The following is a 24,016-nucleotide window of genomic DNA, read 5'->3' as shown; positions in this document are numbered from 1 at the left end:
ACATCAGTCCTTCCAATGAACACCCAGGACTGATATCCTTTAGAATGGACTGGTTGTATCTCCTTGCAGTCCAAGGGACTCTCAAGAGTCTTCTCCAACACCACACTTCAAAAGCATCAATTCTTCGGCACTCAGTCTTCTTCACAGTCCAACTCTCACATCCATACATGATCACTGGAAAAACCATAGCCTTGACTAGACAGACCTTTGTTGACAAAGTAATGTGTCTGCTTTTTAATATGCTGCCTAGGTTGGTCATAACTTTCCTTCCAAGGAATAAGCGTCTTTTCATTTCATGGCTGCAGTCACCATCTGCAGTGATTTTGGAGCCCAGAAAAATAAAGTCAGCCATTGTTTCCACTGTTTTCCCATCTATTTGCCATGAAGTGATGGGACCGGATGTGGTGGCTGCAAAAGCACAGCACCGCCCGAGAGGAGCTACCCCATGTCCAAGGTCAGGGGCAATGGCCGAGAGGAGCTACCCCACATCCAAGGTAAGGAGCAAGCGGCTGCACTTTGCTGGAGCAGCCGTGAAGAGATATCCCACATCCAAGGTAAGAGAAGCCCAAGTAAGACTGTCTCCTAAACCTCTCCAAAAGCCCTTTTGGAAACCACAGGAATGTCAGATGAGAGAGACTTATCTGAAGCAGTTTCCTGTACATGCCAGAGTGTCCAGTACGTCTGCTGGGACGAGAGACCTTTTGAGTAAACTAAATGCAAGAGGAACTTTTTCCCAAGAAAGGATAGACATGAAGGTGCTGCCAGGATAATCTTACTTGCTTCAAGCAGCATTACTATAGCTAGGAAATGCTGAGTGCCTGAAATTACCTGAAGAGATCCTGCAGAAGGTAAGATGGGATGTTTGGGCAGATGGGAACCCACAAAAAGAAAAGTTAGCAACACCCTGCATAGGCAGAACTCCATCCAAGGTCTAACATTCTGAACTTAAAACAATAGACCTTAAGGGAACATGTCAAAGAGGGAATCCAGCCAGTAATATGTGCCTTCATGGATATAACCTCATCTGTCCTTGCCAGTCACCACACAGCACTCCCATATTACCAGTCCAAAAGCCGGAGACCCAAGAATATCACTTTATACAGGACCTGAGAGCAATAAATCAGGTAGCTGAGGACATTCATCTGGTGGCACCCAACCCCTATACCTTACTTTCTTTGGAGATTTCTACTGGCTTACAGTTTGGGGCCTACATAGCTTCCCTGGTGGCTCCGATTGTAGAATCCACCTGCAAGGGAGGAGACCTGGGTTCCATCCCTAGGTCAGAAAGATCCCCTGGAGAAGTGAGTGGCTACGCACTCCAGTATTCTTGCCTGGAGAATCCCATGGAAGAGGAGCCTGGCGGGCTACAGTCCATGGGGTCACAAAGAGACCTTTTATTGCACATCCTAAAGTCCTGAATCACAGGGATTTTTTGCTTTTGAATAAGATGACCCAGAGACCAAATTGAAACAGCAGTTCTGCTGGATTGTGCCTCCCCAGAGATTCAAGAATGCTTCTCCCAGTTTTAGGGAAGCCCTAGCCAAAGATCTAAAGGACCTACAGTTATATGAGGGAGCCTTTCTTCAATACGTAGATGACATTTTGATTGCCAGTGAAACCGAAGATCTCCCAGAGCCTTTGAAACCTGGTTCTTCCACTTATAACCTGAGTAGCCCTGATCAAGTGCCTTGGCCTCCCCATTCCTGCATTTCATCTTCTGAGAAATGTAAGCATATCTCCCTCTAAGGGGCAGTTGCAGGATTCAGTGAATCACACACACAAAAAGCACCCAAATAGTGCTGGCACATAGTAAACTCTCAATACCTGTTGGTTATTATTATTCTTTATTATTTTCAGTCATCGTATCCTCAAGTTTAGTGGAGTCCCCGTGATCAGATCTAAGAAGCAGAAAAAAAATGTAAGTGGCTTATCTAAGTCTAATCTCCCTGTTGTAATCTATTCCTTTGGTTGAACAAACCAGTCCAGATACAGCAACTGCCTAACCCCTGGACTTCAGCAGGGCAGGCTCGGTGTGATTTCAGACAAGCTTGGCTACAACAGGACACTGGTGGAGAGAATTACACTTCAGTAAGATGAAGAAGGAGAATGTGCATCAGGAGATTCAGCTTCAATATTCTGCATAGAAGGGATACTCCTCCAGACTTTTCAGCCTGCAGAGAAAACAGTCGTAAAGAATATGCCAATGTTAAACTCTGGGTTAAACGGCATTCTTCCTCATGGATCCTATGAGCTTTGTGCCCTCTCAGCCTCTCCCCTTCCCCCAAGATTTTATAAGAACCCAAGTCTTCCTCCACCTTCCATCAAACAGATCTGAAGGGTGTACTAGGAGGGAGGGTGGGGGGACAGTGACCAGGATACCAGAAAGCTTCATGCTGCTGCTGCTAAGTCTCTTCAGTCGTGTCCGACTCTGTGCGACCCCATAGATGACAGCCCACCAGGCTTCCCCCGTCCCTGGGATTCTCCAGGCAAGAACCCTGGAGTGGGTTGCCATTTCCTTCTCCAATGCAGAAAAGTGAAAAGTGAAAGTGCAGTCGCTCAGTGGTGTCCGACTCTTAGCGACCCCATGGACTGCAGCCCACCAGGCTCCTCTGTCCATGGGGTTTTCCAAGCAAAAGTGTACTGGAGTGGGGTGCCATTGCCTTCTCCGAGAAAGCTTCATAATGGTAGCTAATAATAACCCTGGAAGGAACAACAATAGAATAACTTGGGCTTGTTATGATCATTGAATGAGTTAATGATACATGCACTGGGCTTAGGGTGCCTGGCACATTCTAAGCTAACACTCAAGAGATGTTAGCTGTATTTAATCCTATCATTCCAATTTTGTAAATAAAGAAACCAGCCTGGGAAATTTAACCAAGGTCACAAGTCTAATAACATTAAGTGTTAGAGCTGGGATTTGAACTGGGTGGATTCATTCCTTTTCCTATTTAAAAGGAATAGGAAAAGGAGTTCGTCAAGGCTGTATATTGTCACCCTGCTTATTTAACTTCTATGCAGAGTACATCACGAGAAACACTGGACTGGAAGAAACACAAGCTGGAATCAAGATTGCAGGGAGAAATATCAATAACCTCAGATATGCAGATGATACCACCCTTATGGCAGAAAGTGAAGAGGAACTCAAAAGCCTCTTGATGAAAGTGAAAGTGGAGAGTGAAAAAGTTGGCTTAAAGCTCAACATGCAGAAAACGAAGATCATGGCATCCGGTCCCATCACTTCATGGCAAATAGATGGGGAAACAGTGAAAACAGTGTCAGACTTTATTTTTGGGGGCTCCAAAATCACTGCAGATGGTGACTGCAGCCACGAAATTAAAAGACACTTACTCCTTGGAAGGAAAGTTATGACCAACCTAGATAGCATATTCAAAAGCAGAGACATTACTTTGCCAACAAAGGTCCGTCTAGTCAAGGCTATGGTTTTTCCTGTGGTCATGTATGGATGTGAGAGTTGGACTGTGAAGAAGGCTGAGCGCCAAAGAATTGATGCTTTTGAAGTGTGGTGTTGGAGAAGACTCTTGAGAGTCCCTTGGACTGCAAGGAGATCCAACCAGTCCATTCTGAAGGAGATCAGCCCTGGCTGTTCTTTGGAAGGAATGATGCTAAAGCTGAAACTGCAGTACTTTGGCCACCTCATGCGAAGAGCTGTCTCATTGGAAAAGACTCTGATGCTGGGAGGGATTGGGGGCAGGAGGAGAAGGGGATGACTGAGGATGAGATGGCTGGATGGCATCACTGACTCGATGGACGTGAGTTTGGGTGAACTCCGGGAGTTGGTGATGGACAGGGAGGCCTGGCGTGCTTCGATTCATGGGGTCGCAAAGAGTCAGACATGACTGAGTGACTGATCTGATCTGATCTGATCTGGATTCATTCCTGAGTCCTACCCTTCTAATGCCTCCGGGGGAGAAGCAGTTTCCTCTCCAGGAAGGTATTAATTTACTTTTAAAATTTTATTTTATTTAGTTGTTCTGGTCTTAGTTGCAACACATAGGATCTTCAAACTTCATTTTGGGATGTGGAATCTTTAATTGTGGCATGTGGGATTAACTAATAGTTGCCCAACCATGGATAGAACCCAGGCTTTCTGCATTGGGAACATGGAGTCCTAGCCACTGAACTACCAGGGAAGTCCCTCATTTTACTTTTTTTTGGCTGTTTTTACTTTTTTTTTTTTTTAATTGGAGGATGATTGCTTTACAATGTTGTGTTGGTTTCTGCCATACAACAAGGTGAATCAGTCATAAGTGTACATATATCCCCTTCCTCTTGAGCCTCCCTCCCACCTCCCTCATTTTACTTTCGACACTCCTTTTCATTCCAAGTAGCTGCTGCTTGTTGTTCTCCAACAAAAGTAAGGGCTTCCCAGGTGGCGCAGTGGTAAAAAACCCACCGGCCAATGCAGGAGACTCAAGAGACTCAGGTCCAATGCTTGGGTCAAGAAGATCCCCTGGAGTAGGAAACGGCGACCCACTCCAGTATTCTTGCCTGGAGAATTCCATGGACAAAGGAGCCTGGCAGGCCACAGTCCATGGGGTTGCAAAGAGTCAGACATGACTGAGTGACTAACACTTTCACTTTTCACACACTTAGAACTTTACTGGGTATTGTAAACATTTCCCAAGGCAAATTCCTGATTTCTTTCCCCCAAATGGCAATTCCATCTTGTGTGTGATTCAGGCAACACCAGAACCAAAGATCTGGAGCCTCCTTTGAATCCTAATGGCTCAGATCCGATTGGCTCTGCTTTCCCAATGTATTTAGAATAAGATGGTTCTCTCTACTTACCATTATCCAGGTCCAGCCACTGTCGTCTTTTCCCCTGGGTTATCACAACAGTCTCCTTGTAGTCTCTCAATTCAGAAGCCAGACTGGGGCTTTTAAAGCACAAGCCCCATCATGCCACTCTTCAGCTCAGAATCCTCAACTGGCTTCTCAGCACCCTCAGAGTCCGAACCAAAGGCCCTCCTCACAGTGTCTACCTGGCTCTGCTTGTTCTGAGCCCCTAACACTGCTGACCTCGCCTCTTCTCCCTCTGCCACTCACTCACTCTGCTGCAGCCCCACTCGCCCTCTTACTTAAGTGCTCTAAACACAATTCCACCTCAGGGCCCTTGCACATGCCGTCCTCACTGCCTAGAATGCTCTTCCCCAGGTATCCACACGGCTCATCCCTCACTTCCTTCAGGTTTCTGCTCAACTGTCACCGATCAGCAAAGCTTCCTCTGACTCCCCCTATTGTAAGGGATCACTCCCCCACCACCCTCCACTCCCTATTCCCTTACTACCCTACTTGATTTTTCTGCATAGCCTTTATTGCAGTCTGATATATATATATATATGTGTGTGTGTGTGTGTATATATATATGTATATATATGTATGTATGTATATATACATATATATAAAGAGAGAGTTTCTTTCTGTATTCTCTCAATAGAAAATAGAGAAGTTAGATAGAATAGGGAATGGAATGGAGTAGAGAAGGTAGACAATGCCTTCCTACAATTCACTTTCTTTGTCAGTTGTAGGATTCACACTTACTTAATATATTCATTTATGAGTTTGTTTCTGTACTCCCTTACTAGAATGTAAGACTGTGAAGGCAGGAACTTTGTCTAGATGATATCCCTAGCACTAGAGAGTGCCTGGCACATAGTAGATGCTCAATAAATACTTAGTGGATGAAAGGGTGAATGACTGCCTCTGCCTTCTACCTATTGACATGTTCTCTCTTAAGATTCCACTTCGACATCCAGGAGTTCCAACAATATGCAGCAGTTAAGGATATGTCTACCCCGGTGCCTCAGATAGTAAAGAATCTGCCTGCAATGCAGGAGACCCAGGTTTAGTCCCAGGGTCAGAAAGATCCCCAGGAAGAGGGCATGGCAACCCACTCCAGTATTCTTGCCTGGAGGATCCCCATGGGCAGAGGAGCCTGGTGGGCTGCAGCCTGTGGGGTCGCAAAGGGTCAGACGCAACTGAGTGACTGAGCACACACGCCCGCTCTTTTCTCCTAATGAGACTAGGTATTCCAGTTTTGATTTTCAACACGGCCAGAAAATGGCATTTGAAATAAAAGTAGTTCCAGTTATCTTTCAATCCTTCTAGCTAAACTTCTACCAGTTTAGACAGACTCCTGAGGGCAATCCTCTTAATTAACTCAGCCCGGCGCCACTCACGAGTTAAAGGTGTAGTATCGCCAGTTTCTGTCGAGGCTGAGTAGGGTTGCCATCTCCTCGTCGCTCAGTTTAAAGTCAAAGACCTGGAAAAGTGAGAGTTCCAGAACATCATCAGCAAGCCAGTGCAATTTGAGATCTCCAGCCACACTAGCAGGGAGCAAGCTCACATCCACAGCAGTAACTAGCCAAGGGAGTTTGTCCCATTATGTCCACCAGACACAAATGGCTCTAAATTGGGTGCTACACAGAGACTGCCGTGTTTCTGAGGTTTTGTATTCCAAAGCCTGTAAGCCTCCTTGCCTTACAGGCTCTGAACTGCACAGTGCGCATGCCCCCGATGGACACGTGGATTTCTCCAGAAGGGCAGGTCTTCTAATACAATGTATACCTCTCCTGCTGCTGGGAGGCAGAGGCTTAGGCAGGACAGTCTGCTGTTGTGTGTGGCCCACAACATAACTGCTTAGGGACAGCCAAGACCTTCTCGGTCAGTGGTGAGAGGTACAGCTGTGCTCAGACCTGACAGGACATCAGCGGCTGCTCCCCCAGCCCACCCTTGCTCATGGGTCATTCATCTCAGCCCTGAGGTCAGCTCCCTGGCCTGTGAGATGGCAAGGTGGTGGGAAGGTGGTGGAAGCCCACAGAAAACACAGGGACAGCATGAGAGACCTGGTGACGGAGTCTCTCCCATCCCCTCCTCCACTGAGAAAACCAGTTTGCTCCTTGGAAGAAAAGCTATGACCAACATAGCATATTAAAAAGCAGAGACATTACTTTTCTGACAAAGGTCCATCTAGTCAAAGCTGTGGTTTTTCCAGTAGTCATGTATGGATGTGAGAGTTGGACTATAAACACAGCTGAGCACCGAAGAACTGATGCTTTTGATCTGTGGTGTTGGAGAGGACTCTTGAGAGTCTCTTGGACTGCAAGAAAATCAAACCAGTCAATCCTAAAGGAAATCAGTCCTGAATATTTACTGGAAGGACTGATGCTGAAGCTGAAACTCCAATACTTTGGCCACCTGATGCAAAGAACTGACCCTTTTGAAAAGACCCTGATGCTGGGAAAGATTGAAGGCAAGAGGAAAAGGGGACGACAGAGGATGAGACGGTTGGATGGCATCCACTGACTTGATGGACAGGAATCTGAGCAAGCTCCGGGAGTTGGTGAAGGACAGGGAAGCCTGGTGTGCTGCAGTCCACGGGGTTGCAAAGAGTCGGACACGACTGAGCCACTGAACTGAACTGAACCAGCCAGAACCTTACCTGAAAGTTCTCGGCGATGCGTGCAAGCGTCACAGACTTGGGAATTACAATCACGTGCCTCTGGATGTGGAACCGGATCAGAACCTGTGCAGAAGGGGACTTCTTGTTTACACTCAACTGCAACGACCACACCCTCTACTTTTTCAGAAAATGAAACATCTCTGCCATTCACTGTGTCTTTATTAAGTTACAATAGCTAATATACACTGAGCACTTTATAGCTATCAGATAACTTCTCAGTCCTCTGCTCAATTCTCTCCCTTAATCCTCACAACAACCCTATATTCTTCCTTTTTTAAAGATAAAGTGACCTGGGATAGTGTTTGGGATCGTGAGGCTGATAAGTAGTGGAGCTGGGATCTGAACCCAAGTGTTTTGGCTGAAAAACCATGTTCTTGTTCTTGGTCCTCCAGTCTCAACAGAACTTGTTAGAGGCCATCCCTATTTCAGTGATAACCATGCTATTTCCTGGAGGTCCAAACAAACAGACTTTCAAGGAAAGGCCTTAGAGGGCTTCCTCTCTTGTTCCCTTTCCCTTCAAGGAGTAAAATGGGTGCTTTCCCAATGGTCCAGTGGTTAAGAATCCTCCTTGCCATGCCAGGAATACTGGTTCGATCCCTCATCTGGGCAGATCCCACATGCCTCAGAGCAACTAAGCCCATGCACCACAACTACTGAAGCCTGCAGCAAGAGAAGCCACTGCAGTGAGAAACCCACGCATGGCAACAAAGAGTGGCCCCCACTCACCCCAACTAGAGAAATCCCTCTCGCACCAATGAAGACCCAGCACAGCCAAAAAAATAAAATAAATACAGGAGTTAAATGAAGACAATATTAAGAATAACACAAGACCAGTTTGTGGCAGGTAAAGAAACTACACATTATACCTGGGCTGTGGATTTTTTGTGCTTTGCAGCAATCTCATTAATCTTGGGATCCTCCAGTAGAGAAGGGTCCTCTGGTTTAGCCCTAGGGAGAGAAAGATGGTTGGTGTGCATAATCACCATGGCTACCATATATAGATGAATATTACTCCGGTGATGGGCCCAAGGCTGATCTCAGTCTTCCTCATGGGGTAGATAAGGCAAAAGGATTTGAAAGCTTCATGTCTTACCCATGGGTCCATCCATGGGTTCTGAAGCCTCAGGAATTTTTGCAAAGGCTGGTCCAGTGCTGGGTGGCTAAACTGGAGTATTCCCAAAGGGTTGCCGTTTTTTTTTTTTTTTTCTTTAAGTTCCCATATTTTCCCCACTGTTTGAGTATGCCAGGCACATTGCCTTACATGCATTTTTCTTTCTGATGGCTTTCTTAAAAGAATGTCTAGAGAAAGATCAGATGCCTCACCCAGATCTATTTGGACAGCCCAGCGGGCTGTAAGCCGTGACTGATGCCCTTGGACTGACAGTACTGGATCAATTTCTCCTGCGTGAGGTATGGGTGACACTCAATCTGTAAAAGCAAGCAATTCTCATCACCGGGAAAATCCACCTGCTCTTTGAGCTGCTCATAGGGAATTCTACACAGAGAAAAAGGTCTATCAGCAAAGGCCAAATCCTGCCCCCTGCTAGGCTGGCTAAACCAGACCCCAAAACCCTTCTCCCATGACCCACAAAGTATGTGATGCCTGACCTTCAAGATGAGACTTAGTGCAAATCATTGAACTTGCCTCCAGACATCTAAGAAATAATAGAGCAGAACCCTTACCCTTTACTAAACAATTTACCTGGTTAATCACTGGTTTGTATTTCAATCCAGGTTTGTTCAAGAGTCTCTCGATCTGAAAGTGGTTGAAGTTGGAGATCCCAATGTTTTTCACCAGCCCCTCGTCCACCAGCTCCTCCATGGCCTGTCATAGAAAGGGACAACTTTGGCCACTGCTAGAGGGACCCTAGTTTGGCTTAGTCCTCTCTGGGACAGGAATATGTGTGTGGATTAGCAGAACTAATAAAAAGAATTTGACTTCTAACATAAACCCACAGAGATAAGAGAACAGACTCTGCATGATTACAAAAGGCCATGAAATTTTTGTACCTAGTTTTATGTCCCTGGATATGTTCCAGTGTCTCCTGGTTTATAGTCCGTGGGAACTTGAATAGAATCTGTATCCTGCTGTTGTGTGAAAATTGTATAAATCTTAATTACGTCGAATTGGTTGATAGTGCTTTTCAGGTCTACTATAGCCTTCTACTTTTCTGTCTATTCATTCTATTAATTTTTGAGAGCTTGTTATTGACATTCCAACTAAAAATCTTAATTTATCTACTAAAAAGATAACTGTAATATGTAGTGGAACTATATGTAACCTTGTTCTGTATTTTCCAACTCTCCTGTAAATGTGTTATCATACGTCCATAATTTAAAAAATAAGAAAGAAGGGGAAAAAAGGAATTTTCCATCCAGCCCATGAGTAGAGAGGAAAGTAGGAGCAAAGCCTCTGAGGTGAGGACAAGCATGAGGTGCTCGGGGGACAGTCGAGCCAGTGGTTCTCAAACGTGGCTGCAATTCGGAATCACCTGACAGCTTTAAAACATACTGATGCCTAGAGGGAAAACCGCTAGACCATACAGGTATGACCAAATCAAATCCCTTATGATTATAAGTGGAAGTGAGAAATAGATTTAAGGGCCTAGATCTGATAGACAGAGTGCCTGATGAGCTATGGAATGAGGTTCGTGACATTGTACAGGAGACAGGGACCAAGACCATCCCCATGGAAAAGAAATGCAAAAAAGCAAAATGGCTGTCTGGGGAGGCCTTACAAATAGCTGTGAAAAGAAGAGAAGCGAAAAGCAAAGGAGCAAAGGAAACATATAAGCATCTGAATGCAGAGTTCCAAAGAATAGCAAGAAGAGATAAGAAAGCCTTCCTCAGCGATCAATGCAAAGAAATAGAGGAAAACAACAGAATGGGAAAGACTAGAGATCTCTTCAAGAAAATTAGAGATACCAAGGAAACATTTCATGCGAAGATGGGCTCGATAAAGGACAGAAATGGTATGGACCTAACAGAAGCAGAAGATATTAAGAAGAGGTGGCAAGAATACGCAGAAGAACTGTAAAAAAGATCTTCATGACCCAGATAATCACGATGGTGTAATCACTGACCTAGAGCCAGACATCCTGGAATGTGAAGTCAAGTGGGCCTTAGAAAGCATCACTGCGAACAAAGCTAGTGGAGGTGATAGAATTCCAGTTGAGCTATTTCAAATCCTGAAAGATGATGCTATGAAAGTGCTGCACTCAATATGCCAGCAAATTTGGAAAACTCAACAGTGGCCACAGGACTGGACAAGGTCAGTTTTCATTCCAATCCCAAAGAAAGGCAATGCCAAAGAATGCTCAAACTACAGCACAATTGCACTCATCTCACATGCTAGTGAAGTAATGCTCAAAATTCTCCAAGCCAGGCTTCAGCAATATGTGAACCGTGAACTTCCTGATGTTCAAGCTGGTTTTAGAAAAGGCAGAGGAACCAGAGATCAAATTGCCAACATCCGCTGGATCATGGAAAAAGCAAGAGAGTTCCAGAAAAACATCTATTTCTGCTTTATTGACTATGCCAAAGCCTTTGACTGTGTGGATCACAATAAACTGTGGAAAATTCTGAAAGAGATGGGAATACCAGACCACCTGACCTGCCTCCTGAGAAATCTATATGCAGGTCAGGAAGCAACAGTTAGAACTGAACATGGAACAACAGACTGGTTCCAAATAGGAAAAGGAGTACGTCAAGGCTGTATATTGTCACCCTGCTTATTTAACTTATATGCAAAGTACATCATGAGAAACGCTGGACTGGAAGAAACACAAGCTGGAATCAAGATTGCTGGGAGAAGTATCAATAACCTCAGATATGCAGATGACACCACCCTTATGGCAGAAAGTGAAGAGGAACTCAAAAGCCTCTTGATGAAAGTGAAAGTGGAGAGTGAAAAAGTTGGCTTAAAGCTCAACATTCAGAAAACGAAGATCATGGCATCTGGTCCCGTCACTTGATGGGAAATAGATGGGGAAACAGTGGAAACAGTGTCAGACTTTATTTTTGGGGGTTCCAAAATCACTGAAGATGGTGACTGCAGCCATGAAATTAAAAGACACTTACTCCTTGGAAGGAAAGTTATGACCAACCTAGATAGCATATTCAAAAGCAGAGACATTACTTTGCCAACAAGGGTTCGTCTAGTGGGGGCTATGGTTTTTCCAGTGGTCATGTATGGATGTGAGAGTTGGACTGTGAAGAAGGCTGAGCGCTGAAGAATTGATGCTTTTGAACTGTGGTGTTGGAGGAGACTCTTGAGAGTCCCTTGGACTGCAAGGAGATCCAACCAGTCCATTCTGAAGGAGATCAGCCCTGGCTGTTCTTTGGAAGGAATGATGCTGAAGCTGAAACTCCAGTACTTTGGCCACCTGATGCGAAGAGTTGACTCATTGGAAAAGACTCTGATGCTGGGAGGGATTGGGGGCAGGAGGAGAAGGGCATGACAGAGGATGAGATGGCTGGATGGCATCACTGACTCGATGGACGTGAGTCTGGGTGAACTCCAGGAGTTGGTGATGGACAGGGGGGCCTGGCGTGCTGTGATTCATGGGGTTGCAAGGAGTCGGACATGACTGAGTGACTGAACTGAACTGAATTGATGCCTAGAGACTTCTCTGGTGGTCCAATGGTTGAGAATCCGCCTCCCAGTGCAGGGAGCATGGGTTGGATCCCTGGTCCGCGAAGATATCACATGCTGCATGTGGAGCAACTAAGCCTGTGGACCACAACTACTGAGCCCATGCACCTAGAGCCCGTGTCCCACGAGAGAAGCCGCAGCATCGAGAAGCTGGTGCACTGCAACTAGAGAGTAGCCCGTGCTCTCCACAACTAGGGGAAGCCCAAGGGCAACTATGAAGGCCCAGGGCAGCCAAAAATAAATAGTTTAAAAAAAAAAAATATATATATATATATATATACTGATGCCCAGATTCTACCCTTAGAGTTTCTTACCAAAGTTGTGTAGCATGTGGCCTCAGCACTGGGATCGTTCAAACTCCCCAGGTGATTTTAATGCATAGAGAGAACCACTAGGGTAGTTGATGTAGTCTTTAAATTGGACAAATAAAATTTAGAACTGCTGAGATTGCAAAGTCCCCACACCGCCTGAGTTGGGCCATGAACCAGTGTTGCTGTTTCTGTGTACCGTGGAGCAGGTACAGGTGGGTGCATGATACATCTTGACATTGTTTCACTCTTTGTCTCCCATCTGCTTCAGGGTGTTCAAGAAGGTTTCTGTTGAACTGGTTATGGGTCCACATAAACGTTGATTGCTTCAGTCCTGCCTTTTCTTTCTAGATTCTTTGAACTTGATCATCAAAATCTTTCATTTAGTAATCATTCTCAAATCCATTCTAAGGATACAGCAATGTGAAAATCAGGGTACTTTTTGCAGAGAACAATGATATAGTTGTCACAATGAAAACTATTAAGTATTCATTAAGAATGAGGGCAACATCATTTAAAAGTGGACATTTAATTTCCAAATACATGGAGTTTTAAAAGTACCTTTGATACTATCTCATTTAAATGATTTCTTCCCTGCACTTGCCCTCTGTGTTCTTTCTGTCTTCTAACCTTATTGAGGCTTTCAATGGAGAAGTCAAAGAGCTCTCTCCTGGTAAATGTCACACTGCACTTGAAAATATGTGGGTTATATTCATATATCTTGATTTCTAACATAAATCCACAGTGATGAAGAGAACAGACTCTGTATGATTTCAATACATTTATACCACAAAACGTTTGCAACTTGTTTTATATCCCTGGATATGTTCCAGTGTCTCCCAATTGATAGTCTATGAGAACTTGAATTTGTATCATATTGTTGTGTGAAAATTCTGTAAATCTTAATTATGTTGAATTGGTTCATGGTACTTTTCAGGTCTACTATTTCCTTCTACTTTTCTGTCTATTCATTCTATTAATTTTTGAGAGTTTGATATTGAAACTCCAACTAAAAATCTCAATTTATCTACTTAAAAACATCATAACATTTAGTGGAACTATATGTAACTTTGTCTTGTGTTTTCCAAGTCTCATGTAAATCTGTTCTCATAATTTCATAACTTAAAAAATTAAAAAAGAAATAGAAAATAAGAATAAGGTCAAAACTTTTGTGGAAACAACACTAGAGGTGTCTCAGACTCCATATCTCACAAAGAATAATCCCTAAGATATTTCAGAGGTCTTGTTTTACCAAGGTAATGTATATGACAGAGCCCTCTTGTCAAATTTAATGCAAAAGCTTAGTCTATTGAAATCTTAGGCTCTGTGGTAGGTCTTATCATAACTTCCATTCTCAGGAATAAAACATTCACTGAGTTGAGTCCATGCACATAAAACATTCAATTCAGTTCAGTCGCTCAGTCATGTCCAACTCTTTGCAACCCAATGAACTGTAGCACACCAGGCTTCCCTGTCCATAACCAACTCCCGAGCTTGCTCAAACTTATGTACATCAAGTTCGTGATGCCATCCAACCATCTCATCCTCTGTTGTCCCCTTCTCCTCCTGCCTTCAATCTTTCCCAGCATCAGGGTCTTTTCTAATGAGTCAGTTCTTTGCAATAGGTGGCCAAAGTATTGGAGCATCAGCTTCAGCATCAGTCCTTCCAATGAATATTCAGGATTGATTTCCCACCATTAGATGGTTCATTAAATCTTCATCCTGAAATATTTCTCTCACAGGAGGTTGTTTGTGGTAGGAAAATAAACATGTTGACTTTTTAAAAAACTAGCTAAGTACCAGAATTCATCTTTCTCTTTATGGCTACTCTTTTGGCACTCGCAGAAAGAAAGTAGTATATTTTCTTGAAAATTCAGGCTTCATAAATTTGTTTTATTGAGTATATCAAACAAGTGTTTAAGATTATGTAGTTGGATAAAGACTTGTGTGGTCGTTAGGTTAAACAGAATATGTAAATCTAAGAAAAACAGCATTTTTAAACTTGAAGTTTGAACCCACCTTCATGTATGTGGGCTCAACCAGCTTTTGGCTTGTACAGCAGTGATGTTCTGTCACATTTACTATGTGTTTATATTTAATTATATGCTCAAGATAGCAGAACGTTTGACAGAATGATGCCTTCATAAGATTTTCCCAAGAGAACTTGATTTATATATATATATATATACACACACACACACACATATACATATATACACACACATATATCCCTGGAGGAGGGCATGGCAACCCACTTCAGTATCCTTGCCTGGAGAATCTCATAGACAGAGGAGCCTGGTGGGCTGCAGACCATAGGGTCGAAAAGAGTCGGACACAACTGAAGCAACTGTGTGTGTGTGTGTGTGTGTGTGTGTGTGTGCGTATATGCTCTTACTCATGAGATATTGCCAATGGCTTATTATTTAGAATGGCTTTTAATCACATAATCACTGCTCTTTTATTATTGCTAACTTTTAAATGTCTTTCTGTTGTTTTTTGATGAATTTATTTTTATTTTTGGTCGCACTGGGTCTTCATTGCTGCATGAGGGCTTGCTCCAGTTGTGGTGAGCAGGGGCTGCTCTTTTTTGCAGAGCACGGGCTCTAGGGCACATGGCCTTCAGTAGTTGCTGCAGAGTACAGTCTAGAGTACAGTCTAGAGTACAGTCTAGAGTACAGTCTCAGTAGTTGCGGTGCACCAGCTTAGGTCCTCCCAGGCATGGGGGATCTTCCTCGATCAGGGATGAAATCCATGTCCCCTGCATTGGCAGGCAGATTCTTTACCACTGAGTCACCCAGGAAGCTTTATATTATTAGTATCTATTGGAAGATCTTTTTTTTAAGAAGCAGAAGAAACTGAGGTTTGGAGGAGTTAAATAACCTGCACTAAATTTGAAAAACTCAGCAGTGGCCACAGGACTGGAAAAGGTCAGTTTTCATTCCAATCCCAAAGAAAGGCAATGCCAAAGAATGCTCAAACTACCACACAATTGCACTCATCTCACATGCTAGGAAAGCAATGCTCAAAATTCTCCAAGCCAGGCTTCAGCAATACGTGAACCGTGAACTTCCTGATGTTCAAGCTGGTTTTGGAAAAGGCAGAGGAACCAGAGATCAAATTGCCAACATCTGCTGGATCATGGAAAAAGCAAGAGAGTTCCAGAAAAACATCTATTTCTGCTTTACTGACTATGCCAAAGCCTTTGACTGTGTGGATCACAATAAACTGTGGAAAATTCTGAAAGAGATGGGAATACCAGACCACCTGATCTGCCTCTTGAGAAATCTGTATGCAGGTCAGGAAGCAACAGTTAGAACTGGACATGGAACAACAGACTGGTTCCAAATAGGAAAAGGAGTACGTCAAGGCTGTATATTGTCACCCTGTTTATTTAACTTATATGCAGAGTACATCATGAGAAACGGTGGGCTGGAAGAAGCACAAGCTGGAATCAAGATTGCTGGGAAAAATATCAATAACCTCAGATATGCAGATGATACCACCCTTATGGCAGAAAGTGAAGAGGAACTAAAAAGCCTCTTGATGAAAGTGAAAGAAGAGGAGAGTGAAAAAGTTGGCTTAAAGCTCAACATTCAGAAAACTAAGCTCATGGCATCTGGTCCCATCACTTCATGGCAAATAGATGGGGAAACAGTGTCAGACTTTATTTTTGGGGGCTCCAAAATCATTGAAGATGGTGATTGCAGCCATGAAATTAAAAGATGCTTACTCCTTGGAAGGAAAGTTATGACCAACCTAGATAGCATATTCAAAAGCAGAGACATTACTTTGCCAACAAAGGTTCGTCTAGTCAAGGCTATGGTTTTTCCAGTGGTCATGTATGGATGTGAGAGTTGGACTGTGAAGAAAGCTGAGCCCCAAAGAATGGATGCTTTTCAACTGTGGTGTTGGAGAAGACTCTTGAGAGTCCCTTGGACTGCAAGGAGATCCAACCAGTCCATCCTAAAGGAAATCAGTCCTGGGTATTAATTGGAAGGACTGATGCTGAAACTGAAACTCCAATACTTTGGCCACCTCATGTGAAGAGTTGACTCATTGGAAAAGACTGTGATGCTGGGAAAGATTGGGGGCAGGAGGAGAAGGGCATGACAGAGGATGAGATGGCTAGATGGCATCACCAACTTGATGGACATGAGTTTGAGTGAACTCCAGGAGTTGGTGATGGACAGGGAGGCCTGGCATGCTGCGATTCATGGGGTCGCAAAGAGTTGGACATGACTGAGCGACTGAGCTGAACTGAACTGACTGAAGTTATTTTAATCAATACCTGCAATCCCAGGGCAACACTGTTTCAAACCCTGGTTTAAGAATAAACTGGGTATCCTCTGAAGTCAGGCATGTTGTATTCCCAGTCTCCTTTGAGGATTCGGTCTTAGTTTTCAAAAATATAAGAAGTGTCAGGTGTACCCCAAAAGTCTAAGGTGATTAGGAAGGAGTTCAAAGAATTAGAAAAGGATGATGAGGTAAAACCTCATTGAGCACCTGGGCTCCCTCACACTGGTGTAGACCCTTGTAGATGACTGAAGGCAAGTTTTCACTCCCAGCCCACTGAGAACAAGAGGGAACCTACCTCCCAAGTGTCCAAGAATGTTGCTTTACTGATGATGGTATTGCCTTTATCGTCTTTGGGAACAAGGTCCTCCCCAGGCTGTAAATGCAAAACAAGAAGCTTAGCGCAGTGTGCATCTCAATACTTGATTCTGTCAAGTGAGGTTTCAAGATCCTGACTCATCCTAAACACCCACATCTGCATACCACTTTTTTTCCAAGCTCCACAGTATAAATTTCAAGAAGCTGAGTTGAAATAAAATCTCTAGATCAATCTGCTAGAGTATAAAACGTAAGTTCTTATGTTTTAGAAATTACTGGGCTTTTTTTTTGGCCATGCCACACAGCTTCTGAGATCTTAGTTTCCTAATCAGGGATTGAACCCATGCCCTTGGCAGTGAAAGCATGGAGTCCTGACCATTGGACCCTCAGGGAATTCCCAGAAATTGCTGGACTGATTTTAAAATCTATCATAAACTCATTCCAGAAGCCACCATTAGCCCCGTGGACATGGACTTCTCGCAAGCAGTTGGGGACAAAGTTCAATTTCATGAGGTGAGAGAGCTGGGAATTCATGTCCCTCAGGCTCTCTGGCAGGAGCAGAGTCCTATTTCCTCACTGAGCAATGGCTACCTTTCAGCACGATCATACTTGGGCTCTTCTCCAAAATGGCATTCCCAGTGCATCAGTTAAGGAGAGGATTGAGCCCTGAAACAGCATTATGTAAGAGCTGCCCTGGGAGGAGAGCCCTTGGCATGGAATCAGGACCAAAGCAGAGTGGCAGTTGCAGCTTGCCTGGGCTGCTAGAAATCATGGTTTTCTCAAACGTAACAGAGAAAGCCAAGGTGTGGGGTCACCTCCACATTGGTCCATGGACTTGGACTCCTTTTCAGACCAGTGTCTTTCTGCTCCACCGTCTCATCCTGAAAACTTTCCTGTGGAGTCCTGAAGTGCAAGGCCTCTTGCTTCAGCTCCCCTTGGTCCCCAGCCTCCAGCCCCCAACCCTCCCCTCCCCACTCCTGACACAGCTGCTATCTTCCAACACGTGCCCAGGAACCAGAGATTGGGACGGGGAGGAACTTCAACCTGTAAAGCCTGTGGAAAGTGAATGAGGTAGAGGTCCAGATAGTCCAGTCTCAGATCCTTAAGGGTCTTCTGACAGGATTCCCTCACTAGATGCTTCTCCATGAAGGTGGGCCAGAACTGCAGAGAGCAGAGCAGGGAGAAATCAGCAATGGACAGAGAAGGGGCTACCTTTCCCTGCTTTCCCTGCTTTTTGACCCTCAGCTTGCGCTAACCCCAGGGGCAGGCCATTTACAGCACAGGTAGTTAAGATGTATCATCCAGGGATGCAAGGTCACCAGGTCGCTCTGGAAGTCACTGACATCTCTTAAGTGTCAAGGGCAAGTTATCTTTTTGACTCACCTGGTATTCTATGTATTTGTTACATCAGGTACCATATTTGGGCACAGATTCAGTGTTTGTTTACATGCACCATTCTCTTCCTCAGCAGTAGGGTTTCTGAAGTCGTGGATTGTGGCCAGCATTTAAGTTCCTAAGCCTTTGGAAACAGGTGGTCCTCTACTGTTCTCCTATGTCTCCAAGCCCATGGGCCACCAATGATAACTCTACAAGGAATTTATCCAGATGCAACCAGTGGGGTCTATTTGCCCCACTATATACATGCACTTTCCAAGTACCTGTAACTAGTCCCTTTTAGTAAATTGGGTATAATGCATATTCAGTGATTCTCAACCCTCTCTCACCCCACCCCTCCCTCTTTTTATAACATTCTGTAACTTGCCTTTTACTAGCCTGAACTGAAGTGAAATTCATATATGACAATAAGTATGTCCCACCATTTTCCAAAGTACCTGCCAGCTGAGAACCTCTGGGCTACAACCACTGAGACCACAGTGCTGAAAAGTGGAGCTTCAGGATCCAATTGTAGCCTTAGCTCTCGGCTGCCAGGGGGAAGATGGAGTCCACCAATAGGGAACAGGGATGCTCAAGACACCACCCTGGCTCCATGGAGACTACTTCTCTAGGGGGGAACCCACTCGAGAAGGGTGGGTAGCACCAGCATCCGTGCACCGACACTGGATGATAATGTGGATGTTTGTGTCCAGGGATGTTATAAAGACAGTGATGAAGACAGCTGGGGAAAATGACCTGAATTGTTCTTGTTGTTCAGTCACTCAGTCATGTCCAACTCTTTGTGACCCCATGGACTACAGAATGCCAGGCTTCCCTGTCCTTCACTGTCTCCCTGAGTTTGCTCCATTGAGTCAGGGATGCCATTCAACCATCTCATCCTCTGTAACCCTTTCTCCTCCTGCCCTCAATCTTTCCCAGCATTAGGGTCTTTTCCAATGGGTCAGATCTTTGCATCATGGCCAAAGTATTGGAGCTTCAGCTTCAGCCTCAGTCCTTCCAACGAATATTCAGGGTTGAATTCCTTTAGCATCAAATAGTTCGATCTCCTTGAAGTCCAAGGGACACTAAAAAGTCTTCTCCAGCACCACAATTTAAAGCATCAATTCTTCAGTCCTCAACCTTCTTTATAGTCCAACTGTCACATCTGTACATGACTACTGAAAAAACCACAGCTTTGATTATATGAACCCTTGTTGGCAAAGTGATATCTCTGCTTTTTAATATTCTGCCTAGGTTTGTCATAGCTTTCCTTCCAAAGAGCAAGTGTCTTTTAATTTCATGGCTGCAGTCACTGTCCATAGTGATTTTGGAGCTCAAGAAAATAAAGTCTGCCACTGTTTCCATTTTTTTCTTCATCTACTTGTCATGAAGTGATGGGACTAGATGCCATGATCTTTGTTTTTTGAATGTTGAGTTTTAAGCAAGTTTTTTCACTCTCCTCTTTCACTTTCATCAAGAGGCTTTTTAGTTTCTCTTCTCTTTCTGCCATTAGGGCTGTATCATCTGCATATCTTAGGCTGTTGATATTTCTCTTGGCAATCTTGATTCCAGCTTGTGATTCATCCAGTCTGGCATTTCACATGATGTACTCTGCATATAAGTTAAACAAGCAGGGTGACAATATACAACCTTATCATACTCCTCTCCCAATTTTGAAACAGTACTTTGTTCTATGTCTGGTTTTAACTGTTGCTTCTTGACCTGCATACAGTTTTCTCAGGAGGCAGGTAAGGTGGTCTGGCATTCCCATCTCTTTAATAATTTTCCACTGTTTGTTGTGGTCCACACAGTCAAAGGCTTTAGTGTAGTCAATAAAGCAGAAGTATATATATATTTTGGAATCCCCTTGCTTTTTCTATGACCCAACAGTTGTTGGCAATTTGATCTCTGGTTCCTCTGCCTTTTCTAAATCTAGCTTGCACATCTAGAAGTTCTCAGGTCACATACTGTTGAAGACCAGCTTGAAGGATTTTGAGCATTGTCCTGCTAGCATGTGAAATGAGCACAATTATATGGTAGCTTGAGCAATCTTTGGCATTGCCTTTCTTTGCGATTGCAATGAAAACTGACCTTTGCCAGTTTTGTGGCCACTGCTGAGTTTTCCAATTGTGTTGGCATATTTAGTGCAGCACTTTAACAGTATCATCTTCTAGGATTTGAAATAGCTAAGCTGCAATTCCATCACCCCCACTAGCTTGTTTGTAGTAATGCTTCATAAGTTCCACTTGACTTTGCATTCCAGGATGCCTGCCTGGCTCTAGGTGAGTGATCACACCATCATGGTTATCTGGGTTATTAAAATCATTTTTGTATAGTTCTTCTGTGTATTCTTGCCATTTCTTCTTAATTGCTTCTGCTTCTGTTAGTTCCTTGCCATTTATGTCCTTTACTGTGCCCATCTTTGCTTGAAATGTTCCCTTGGTATCTCCTCCTTTTTGAAGGTCTCCAGTAACCCTACCTACAAAGGTTCATCTAGTCAAAGCTGTGGTTTTTCCAGTGGTCATGTATGGATGTGAGACTTGGACTGTGAAGAAAGCTGAGTGCCGAAGAATTTATGCTTTTGAACTGTGGTGTTGGAGAAGACTCTTGAGAGTCTCTTGGGCTGCAAGGAGATCCAACCAGTCCATCCTAAAGGATATCAGTCCTGAATATTCATTGGAAGGACTGATACTGAAGCTGAAACTTTGGCCACCTGATGCGAAGAACTGACTCCTTGGAAAAGACCCTGATGCTAGGAAAGATTGAAGGAGGGAGGAGAAGGGGATGACAGAGGATGAGATGGTTGGATGGCATCACTGACTCAATAGACAGAAGTCTGAGCAAGCTCCGGGAGTTGGTGAAGGACAGGGAAGCCTGGCGTGCTGTAGTCCCTGGGGTCGCAAAGAGTTGGACACAACTAAGCTAAGCTGAGCTGAGTAGCCCTACCATAGAGCATGTAAACTCCAGGACTCGGTTGCCCCAGGCCAAACAACTAATAGGAAGGGAGCACAGTCCACCCACAGCAGACAACTGGATTAAAGATTAACTGAGCATGTCCCTGCCCACCTGAACAAGACCCAGTTTTCCCCACAGCCAGTCCCTCCCATAAGGAAGCTTGCCTCTTAATCTCATCCCTCAGAGGGCAGACAGAAGCAAGAACTATAATCCCAAAGCCTCCAGAATGAAAACCACAATCACAGAAAACTAACCAAAATGATCACATGGATCACAGCCTTGTGTAACAAAGCCATGCTGTGCAGGGCCACCCAAGATGGATGAATCATAGTGGAGAGTTCTGAGCCAACAGGGATACGCCATATAGTGAGATGAATTATATGTATTTGTGCTAGGGTCACTGAGAATCTAGATAGTAAATGTGATCCACTAGAGCAGGGAATGGCAAACCACTTCAGTATTCTTGCCTCCAGAACCCCTTGAACACTACAGAAAGACAGAATTCTGGGTGCTGACTAGATCCAACACTTCTGCCTGCTTTGAAGTGTAGTCTTCCCACCAGGTGAGCCCTGGGTACCTTGCTCACTATGAAGAGTTCTTCCCGCTTCACAGCCTTCTCTTGGATCTTCTCTTGGATGGCTTCGCCCACCTCATGCTCATTCTCATAGGCATATGCACAGTCCAAGTGGCGATATCCTATGTCAATGGCCCCCTTCACAGCCTCTCTGACTTCTCCGAGGCCAGACTGGAAGGAAAAAGAAAAAACCATCTCCCCAGACCACCTTCAACAGGCTGTCTTACTCAGTCCAGCTTCTCCAAACCAAGATTTCCCTGAGATCCCTTTTTCTAGAGGATACCTGGGAAGAAAGTATGCTTTGGAAAACTTTTCAAAAGAGAAGGAAGAAAAGTGAATTAACTTTATGATTATAGCATCATGTCCCATCCTAGCTCAAGCCTATTCCCTTCTGATTCAGGTTCATGCACCATCCCAGAAGTGTCTCCAGGTATACAGAAGTGAAGTGAAGTGAAGTCACTCAGTCATGTCCGACTCTCTGCGACCCAATGGACTGTAGCCTACCACGCTCCTCCATCCATGGGAATTTTCCAGGCAAGAGTACTTGAGTGGGTTGCCATTTCCTTCTCCAGGGGATCTTCCCAACCCAGGGATCAAACCCACGTCTCCCGCATTGCAGTCAGACCCTTTACCATCTGAGCCACCAGGGAAGTCAAGGTATGTAGAAGAGACTGAAAACTCTTTCTAATGACCAGGCTACACACTGGATTTTGAAATAAACTAAAGGAATTTTCAGAGAGAAAGTAGTTATTACCTCATAAATTCAGGCTCATCTCATGCTAGGTGTGTGACCTGAGAAGATTGCTTAATTTCTCTAACCCTTGTCTGCAAAATGGGAATAATGACAACAGAATATGCCTCGTGAAGCTATTGCTGCTTCCCAGGTGAAGCTAATAGTAAAGAATCCGCTTGCCAATGCAGGGAATGTAAGAGATGAGAGTTCGATTCCTGGATCAAGAAGGTCCCCTGGAGAAGGGCATGGCAACCCACTCCAGTGTTCTTGCCTGGAGAACCCCATGGACAAAGGAGCCTGGTGGGCTACAGTCCATAGGGTCACAAAGAGTTGGACAAGACTGAAGTGATTTAGCACGCACTCGCACGAATGTGCATGAGGTGACTGTGGTAAGTGCCATAGTGAGTGTCAAATTTGAAGTACAGCACCAGGCATACACCTAAGAGTCAGTGGATAAAAGACATTATATAATTATTGTTTCAGAAAAGGAGAAATAGAAAACCTTGTAAAAATAGAATGTCTCCCCTCACTCGAAGGCAGAAAGGTTTTCTTTCTTCGAAGAAAGGAGAGAAGGAAAGAGAGAGAGGGAGGGGGGAAGGAAGGGAGGAAGAAAAAAGAGAAAAGGAAGGAAGGAAGGGCATTAAAAATACCACATTCTGTCTAATCTAGCCAAGCCAAACAATGAAAGAAAAAGAAACATTTACTACTGATCTACCTATCCTTTCTTCTGGTGGGCTACAGTCCATGGGATCACAAAGAGTCAGACACGACTGAGCGACTAACACTTTGACTTAAACTGCTTAAAACTTGATACTTGCTAGGAAAGCTCTCACCACTGCTGGAAAAAGTCAGTCTTGGAGCATTACCACTGAATCAGCCCTGAGAAAGCAACCTCAGTCCTGCCTCCAGCGCCCAATATTTACTTCCCCAAAACCCTTGCCTCTGGGCTTTCCCTCAGGACAGGAGGAAATGCCCAAAGGCCCTCGAGGGAAGAAGGTGTCCAAATATTTGCACACTTACTTTCCAGGTGCCCAGGCCCAAGATGGGCACCTGAGCCTTGGTACTGAGCTCCACAAAGGAGGCCATGGTGCATGCAGAAACAGCCCCGAGGGAGCAAGTTAGATGTCTTCTGCCCCACTGAAATGTGCTGACTGCAGAGGAAGCACCCTGCCCTGGCACGAGCAGGCAAGTCCTTTCAGTCTTTTGTAAGATTCAAGTTAATGAGCACCAAACACTGTTACCTCGAGAGAGTTCTCCCTGATAAAAAAAAATGCATGAATTATTTTATGAGTGAAATTTTATCAACAAATTAAAATACATG

General features: G+C 44.3%; 1 protein-coding gene across 1 annotated transcript; it reads right to left on the bottom strand.

Annotated features, from left to right (window-relative positions):
- Positions 1 to 313: 313 nt before the first annotated feature.
- LOC102402798 (aldo-keto reductase family 1 member B10) lies at positions 314 to 23,880 on the bottom strand. Its single transcript, XM_006079870.3, is given in 11 exon segments — positions 314 to 2,171; positions 6,204 to 6,286; positions 7,466 to 7,549; positions 8,353 to 8,434; positions 8,810 to 8,851; positions 8,853 to 8,914; positions 9,189 to 9,311; positions 17,040 to 17,117; positions 18,104 to 18,220; positions 21,966 to 22,133; positions 23,716 to 23,880. Coding segments are annotated over 11 exon segments (948 nt in total). The 5' UTR covers positions 23,782 to 23,880; the 3' UTR covers positions 314 to 2,128.
- Positions 23,881 to 24,016: the final 136 nt, after the last annotated feature.

This window comes from Bubalus bubalis, chromosome 8 (assembly GCF_019923935.1).
Source record: "Bubalus bubalis isolate 160015118507 breed Murrah chromosome 8, NDDB_SH_1, whole genome shotgun sequence".
NCBI lineage: Eukaryota > Metazoa > Chordata > Mammalia > Artiodactyla > Bovidae > Bubalus > Bubalus bubalis.
The sequence above is the reverse complement of the archived record's forward strand: the minus strand, read 5'-3'. Positions and strand labels throughout refer to the sequence as shown.